The 7,526-nt window shown below is 55.4% G+C and overlaps 2 gene segments (V, D, J or C); both read left to right on the top strand.

The window, feature by feature from the left end:
- Nucleotides 1-2,700: 2,700 nt before the first annotated feature.
- LOC140597608 (immunoglobulin lambda constant 7-like) lies at nt 2,701-3,212 on the top strand (the record flags this gene model as incomplete). The annotated part of the segment is given in 1 exon segment: nt 2,701-3,212. A coding segment is annotated over 1 exon segment (372 nt), but the record flags the coding sequence as incomplete, so codon positions are not given.
- Nucleotides 3,213-5,954: 2,742 nt separating this feature from the next.
- On the top strand, nt 5,955-7,486 carry LOC140597607 (immunoglobulin lambda constant 7-like). The segment is given in 2 exon segments: nt 5,955-5,999; nt 6,975-7,486. Coding segments are annotated over 2 exon segments (417 nt in total).
- Nucleotides 7,487-7,526: the final 40 nt, after the last annotated feature.

Genomic DNA, 7,526 nt, shown 5'->3' with positions numbered 1-7,526 from the left:
GTACAAATGAATACAAACAATATGCACACACATGATGATCACAAGCACACTGGTCCATTTCCAAACACTGCTAAGGTAGGCATCCCTCAGGAAGGTTCAGGAAGACCTGGAGGATGGGTCTACACAGAGTCCCAGCGTGGGACATGAGCAAAGAAAACCCAGTCACTGCAGCCCCCATAGAGCCATCCAGTAACAAATAAGGAGGCCAGGGAGATTCTGGTCCAGGATGGAGTGATGAGCTCCTGGGAGTGATTCTGGTCCAGGAGACATGATGAGCTCCTGGGAGTGAGTCTGGACAGGAAGTAGCAGACAGATCAGGGAGGACAGCAGGACTACTGACTGGCGGGCCACTGTGTCACAGAAAGGATACCAGGCCTGTATGTACCTTGTGTGAGCTCATTAGGTGACATCCCCAGGCCATGATGCAGGCAGAGACCTGGGTGTCATTAACATCCTCACAACATGAAGGTCACTTGTAAGAGTACAGTATGTGTCCTGCCTGGTGGGGCCACCGTGTGCAAATGATGCTTCCTGTACATGAGGGATGTGGGATTCTGAGGTGGTTAAAGTGTCTGTCAGACTCTCACACTTGGGCTCAGGGCAAAATTTCTGGAAGCAGGGACTGCCCCTCCACGCACCTGGGGCCTGGCAGGTCTATCCGGCTGACAAGCAGCCCACATTCCTACACTCCTCCAGGTGACACCTGCCCTCCTCCAACTCAGTATGGAGACTAAACACTCACCATCTACTATACCTTCCACAAGATCCTGCCAAAGGAAGGGTGCTGGAGCTTAGGCCCTGTGGAGAGATCTATCTGCTTGGGAGAAACAGGATTCTCCTCCCATCCAGTTCCCATTCCTGACCCCAAACTCCGTCAGACTCCTGTGCTGTAGATGTGGTGGCACTCAGGACACTCCCCACCAGTCCCAAGTCTGCAAAGGGGTCCCAGCTCCATCATATCCCTGTGTGAAACAGGCCTGCTCACCCCTTCCACAATGACATACTGACACACACTGAGGAGACACACAGCTCCTCCCTAACGATGGACCTAGCTGGGAATTTCGATGACATACCCAGACATCCTCCGCAACCCCTCCCCAGGACTGAGGATGGATGGAATCTGAACCCTCCACGGAAATGAAATTCCTGGTCTCCAGGGGCAACCTCCTCACCACACACCCGCATCTGCCCAACCAGCACCCGTGACAAGGAGGCTGCCCTTTGGGCCTCCCGAGCAGCTGCAGGTGGGCCTGGGTCAGGGGTGGAGGGGCTGACAGAGGGTTTATGTTCGAGGCTGTGTCACAGTGTGCTGTGTTCGGCGGAGGCACCCACCTGACCGTCCTCGGTGAGTCTACCCCTTTCTCGCCTCCTTGGCACCCACTCTGCAATTTCAGGTGATGCTTCTCTCCTTTCCAACTTGATGAAGGCTGAGGCTAAAGGTCTGTGGGGTCTATGCCTTTCGTCCGCTTCGTCTGCCCCTCGTGCCTCCACTGCTCCCACCTTGTCAGATGTTGTACTGGAGCTGCAGGGGACCAGCCCCAAAATCCTTCCTGACGTACACTCAGGTCTCACTGTGTGTCCAGCCCTCTACCCACAGGACCTTCTTCTCTGGACTAGGGGGTGGTCGGTTCCCCAGTCAGGGTCTATTAGAATCATGAATGTGAGGGGAAATGAGGGGAGATGGATAAGGAAGAGGGATGCTCAGACTGCCAGCAGGGCTATAAGGTGATGGAAGGATTGTGGGGGCTGCTCAGGTGCTGGCCTCTGTCTCTGGCGGAGGGGGGTCCCGGGCAGAGGGCTGCATGGGCACAATGAGGAGAGCCTTGATATGGGGACTCGGAGACAAGGAGGGGGAAGCAGGACAAGGGGTAAAGGATAAAGCAAGGACTTGAGAGAATGGAGCCCAAGGTGATGGGACCAGCCACCATGTAGGGATACTTAGACACCAAGAATAGGACCGGTCTAGGAAACTCTGGCAGCAGAGGTCCATCCCCTCAAAGCCCACTACATCTGGAGAGCCCCTGAGAAGATATTGGACCCGAGGCCCCTGATAGGGACAGGTGACAGAGATAGTACTGCTAGGTACCCGGAAATCCTAGGAGAGATAGACCCCCAGGTTTTCACAGAAAACCGGGAGACCCTCAGAACAGACACAGCCCCATCCTCAGAACTGGAAATTCACTTGACACGAGAAACTTCCCCTACTGGACTCCCTGCATTCAAGAACCAGAGTTCACAGCCCATCCCATTCAGCAACCCTAGAAGGCGGGTATCTAGGGAGGTGGGCAAGGCTGCTGTGGAGGTATGAGGTGGCCTGGAGGCAGGAAACAGACTCTTCACATGGGTAACAGAGCCCTGAAACCCAGAGATGCCAGCTCTAGGAAATCCTGGGTAAGTGACCTGGGCGATGTCACCTGAGACCTGTGTCCAAGCACACAAAGAGTGAGAAAGAAAGCAGGGTCTCGGGGTCATTGACATCTAGTCCTGGGGGTAGACTGAGTAGATTAGAAGGATATATGATGTGGAGAGACCCTGAGGCCATGCAGAGGCCCAGAAACTAGAGAATCTGGCACTCAGATTCTCTCCAGCAGAAGGTGGGTGAGCCTGCCCATGGCTCACCTGACCTCTAGGAGCAAGGGCCGCCTGAAGCCCAAGACATGGACAGGACACAGCTGTAGCCCCACACCAGGAATCAGGTAGGTGCTGACACAACAAACATCTGCCTTGACCCGCTGGCCTTCCGTCCCCACAGGTCAGCCCAAGGCCTCCCCCTCGGTCACACTCTTCCCGCCCTCCTCTGAGGAGCTCGGCGCCAACAAGGCCACCCTGGTGTGCCTCATCAGCGACTTCTACCCCAGCGGCGTGACGGTGGCCTGGAAGGCAGACGGCAGCCCCATCACCCAGGGCGTGGAGACCACCAAGCCCTCCAAGCAGAGCAACAGCAAGTACGCGGCCAGCAGCTACCTGAGCCTGACGCCTGACAAGTGGAAATCTCACAGCAGCTTCAGCTGCCTGGTCACGCACGAGGGGAGCACCGTGGAGAAGAAGGTGGCCCCCGCAGAGTGCTCTTAGGCTCCCGATGCCCCCCGCCCACCGAAGGGGGCCCGGAGCCTCAGGACCTCCAGGAGGATCTTGCCTCCCATCTGGGTCATCCCGCCCTTCTCCCCGCACCCAGGCAGCACTCAATAAAGTGTTCTTTGTTCAATCAGAAATCGCGCTCTCTGCTCATTGGGCTTAACCCTTTGTGTCTGATCTCAACTATCTTTAAGGGTGAACATCATTCCTTTGACTGTGTACAAAGGCGCCAGCCGAAGGCCTTCTCATGTGTTTGTGGGGGATTAATTGGCCAAGAATTTTGTTTCTTTATTTTTTTTTATTTTTTTAAATTTATTTATGATAGTCATACAGAGAGAGAGAGAGGCAGAGACACAGGCAGAGGGAGAAGCAGGCTCCATGCACCGGAGCCCGACGTGGGATTCGATCCCAGGTCTCCAGGATCGCGCCCTGGGCCAAAGGCAGGCGCCAAACCGCTGCGCCACCCAGGGATCCCTAATTGGCCAAGAATTGCAGGAGAATTTTCCCGAACAGTATATACCAATAGCAAAACAAGATTAAAGACTCTCCTCCACAATAGGTCGGTGCATCCTTTTCTTTGTGTGGACCATGTGCCCGGCCAGTCATAGCTGCCTTCATTGACCTTAGGTCCCCATAGCTTCTGGAATATGTGCTGATCTCCTCCCTGGACCTGGGCTTTCAACAGCTGGAAGTAGCCCTCCTCTTAAGATGTCTATTAAGGTCCCCTCTCAGTAACATTTTTCCCTAGATTCCTACTCCATGTGGACCTTCCCCATCTTCACAGCCTAGAACATCCTCCCTTCCTTAGGGGACCCTCCTTGCCAGATTCCCTAGGGACACTGTTTGTGGCCCCTCCCACAGGCTTTCCCTGTCACACTCACTACAAGACCCTCTGCCTGGACCCTGGTAACTCACACTCACATTCCCACTGGTGGCACCTCCTCCCAGTGTCTCTTGCTTCCCACTAGTATTGATGTTCCCTGGGAGATAGATACCACCTATGCTTTCTAGGACCCCTCAGATTAGGCCAACCCACGATCCACCCCCTGTGCTGGCTTGACCTGCCTGGGCCTCTGTGTTAGAAATCCAGGATCAGATTCAGGGAATGAGCTGCTGACAAGTCTCTCAACTGACTCATCTACCTAGGAACCTCGTGTGAGATCTGAGCTGTAAGACACATACATACCATACGCACACAGGTACAAATGAATACAAACAATATGCACACACATGATGATCACAAGCACACTGGTCCATTTCCAAACACTGCTAAGGTAGGCATCCCTCAGGAAGGTTCAGGAAGACCTGGAGGATGGGTCTACACAGAGTCCCAGCGTGGGACATGAGCAAAGAAAACCCAGTCACTGCAGCCCCCATAGAGCCATCCAGTAACAAATAAGGAGGCCAGGGAGATTCTGGTCCAGGATGGAGTGATGAGCTCCTGGGAGTGATTCTGGTCCAGGAGACATGATGAGCTCCTGGGAGTGAGTCTGGACAGGAAGTAGCAGACAGATCAGGGAGGACAGCAGGACTACTGACTGGCGGGCCACTGTGTCACAGAAAGGATACCAGGCCTGTATGTACCTTGTGTGAGCTCATTAGGTGACATCCCCAGGCCATGATGCAGGCAGAGACCTGGGTGTCATTAACATCCTCACAACATGAAGGTCACTTGTAAGAGTACAGTATGTGTCCTGCCTGGTGGGGCCACCGTGTGCAAATGATGCTTCCTGTACATGAGGGATGTGGGATTCTGAGGTGGTTAAAGTGTCTGTCAGACTCTCACACTTGGGCTCAGGGCAAAATTTCTGGAAGCAGGGACTGCCCCTCCACGCACCTGGGGCCTGGCAGGTCTATCCGGCTGACAAGCAGCCCACATTCCTACACTCCTCCAGGTGACACCTGCCCTCCTCCAACTCAGTATGGAGACTAAACACTCACCATCTACTATACCTTCCACAAGATCCTGCCAAAGGAAGGGTGCTGGAGCTTAGGCCCTGTGGAGAGATCTATCTGCTTGGGAGAAACAGGATTCTCCTCCCATCCAGTTCCCATTCCTGACCCCAAACTCCGTCAGACTCCTGTGCTGTAGATGTGGTGGCACTCAGGACACTCCCCACCAGTCCCAAGTCTGCAAAGGGGTCCCAGCTCCATCATATCCCTGTGTGAAACAGGCCTGCTCACCCCTTCCACAATGACATACTGACACACACTGAGGAGACACACAGCTCCTCCCTAACGATGGACCTAGCTGGGAATTTCGATGACATACCCAGACATCCTCCGCAACCCCTCCCCAGGACTGAGGATGGATGGAATCTGAACCCTCCACGGAAATGAAATTCCTGGTCTCCAGGGGCAACCTCCTCACCACACACCCGCATCTGCCCAACCAGCACCCGTGACAAGGAGGCTGCCCTTTGGGCCTCCCGAGCAGCTGCAGGTGGGCCTGGGTCAGGGGTGGAGGGGCTGACAGAGGGTTTATGTTCGAGGCTGTGTCACAGTGTGCTGTGTTCGGCGGAGGCACCCACCTGACCGTCCTCGGTGAGTCTACCCCTTTCTCGCCTCCTTGGCACCCACTCTGCAATTTCAGGTGATGCTTCTCTCCTTTCCAACTTGATGAAGGCTGAGGCTAAAGGTCTGTGGGGTCTATGCCTTTCGTCCGCTTCGTCTGCCCCTCGTGCCTCCACTGCTCCCACCTTGTCAGATGTTGTACTGGAGCTGCAGGGGACCAGCCCCAAAATCCTTCCTGACGTACACTCAGGTCTCACTGTGTGTCCAGCCCTCTACCCACAGGACCTTCTTCTCTGGACTAGGGGGTGGTCGGTTCCCCAGTCAGGGTCTATTAGAATCATGAATGTGAGGGGAAATGAGGGGAGATGGATAAGGAAGAGGGATGCTCAGACTGCCAGCAGGGCTATAAGGTGATGGAAGGATTGTGGGGGCTGCTCAGGTGCTGGCCTCTGTCTCTGGCGGAGGGGGGTCCCGGGCAGAGGGCTGCATGGGCACAATGAGGAGAGCCTTGATATGGGGACTCGGAGACAAGGAGGGGGAAGCAGGACAAGGGGTAAAGGATAAAGCAAGGACTTGAGAGAATGGAGCCCAAGGTGATGGGACCAGCCACCATGTAGGGATACTTAGACACCAAGAATAGGACCGGTCTAGGAAACTCTGGCAGCAGAGGTCCATCCCCTCAAAGCCCACTACATCTGGAGAGCCCCTGAGAAGATATTGGACCCGAGGCCCCTGATAGGGACAGGTGACAGAGATAGTACTGCTAGGTACCCGGAAATCCTAGGAGAGATAGACCCCCAGGTTTTCACAGAAAACCGGGAGACCCTCAGAACAGACACAGCCCCATCCTCAGAACTGGAAATTCACTTGACACGAGAAACTTCCCCTACTGGACTCCCTGCATTCAAGAACCAGAGTTCACAGCCCATCCCATTCAGCAACCCTAGAAGGCGGGTATCTAGGGAGGTGGGCAAGGCTGCTGTGGAGGTATGAGGTGGCCTGGAGGCAGGAAACAGACTCTTCACATGGGTAACAGAGCCCTGAAACCCAGAGATGCCAGCTCTAGGAAATCCTGGGTAAGTGACCTGGGCGATGTCACCTGAGACCTGTGTCCAAGCACACAAAGAGTGAGAAAGAAAGCAGGGTCTCGGGGTCATTGACATCTAGTCCTGGGGGTAGACTGAGTAGATTAGAAGGATATATGATGTGGAGAGACCCTGAGGCCATGCAGAGGCCCAGAAACTAGAGAATCTGGCACTCAGATTCTCTCCAGCAGAAGGTGGGTGAGCCTGCCCATGGCTCACCTGACCTCTAGGAGCAAGGGCCGCCTGAAGCCCAAGACATGGACAGGACACAGCTGTAGCCCCACACCAGGAATCAGGTAGGTGCTGACACAACAAACATCTGCCTTGACCCGCTGGCCTTCCGTCCCCACAGGTCAGCCCAAGGCCTCCCCCTCGGTCACACTCTTCCCGCCCTCCTCTGAGGAGCTCGGCGCCAACAAGGCCACCCTGGTGTGCCTCATCAGCGACTTCTACCCCAGCGGCGTGACGGTGGCCTGGAAGGCAGACGGCAGCCCCATCACCCAGGGCGTGGAGACCACCAAGCCCTCCAAGCAGAGCAACAGCAAGTACGCGGCCAGCAGCTACCTGAGCCTGACGCCTGACAAGTGGAAATCTCACAGCAGCTTCAGCTGCCTGGTCACGCACGAGGGGAGCACCGTGGAGAAGAAGGTGGCCCCCGCAGAGTGCTCTTAGGCTCCCGATGCCCCCCACCCACCGAAGGGGGCCCGGAGCCTCAGGACCTCCAGGAGGATCTTGCCTCCCATCTGGGTCATCCCGCCCTTCTCCCCGCACCCAGGCAGCACTCAATAAAGTGTTCTTTGTTCAATCAGAAATCGCGCTCTCTGCTCATTGGGCTTAACCCTTTGTGTCTGA

Source organism: Vulpes vulpes, unplaced genomic scaffold (genome assembly GCF_048418805.1).
Source record: "Vulpes vulpes isolate BD-2025 unplaced genomic scaffold, VulVul3 u000000753, whole genome shotgun sequence".
NCBI lineage: Eukaryota > Metazoa > Chordata > Mammalia > Carnivora > Canidae > Vulpes > Vulpes vulpes.
This window is presented reverse-complemented; position numbering and strand designations above follow the sequence as displayed.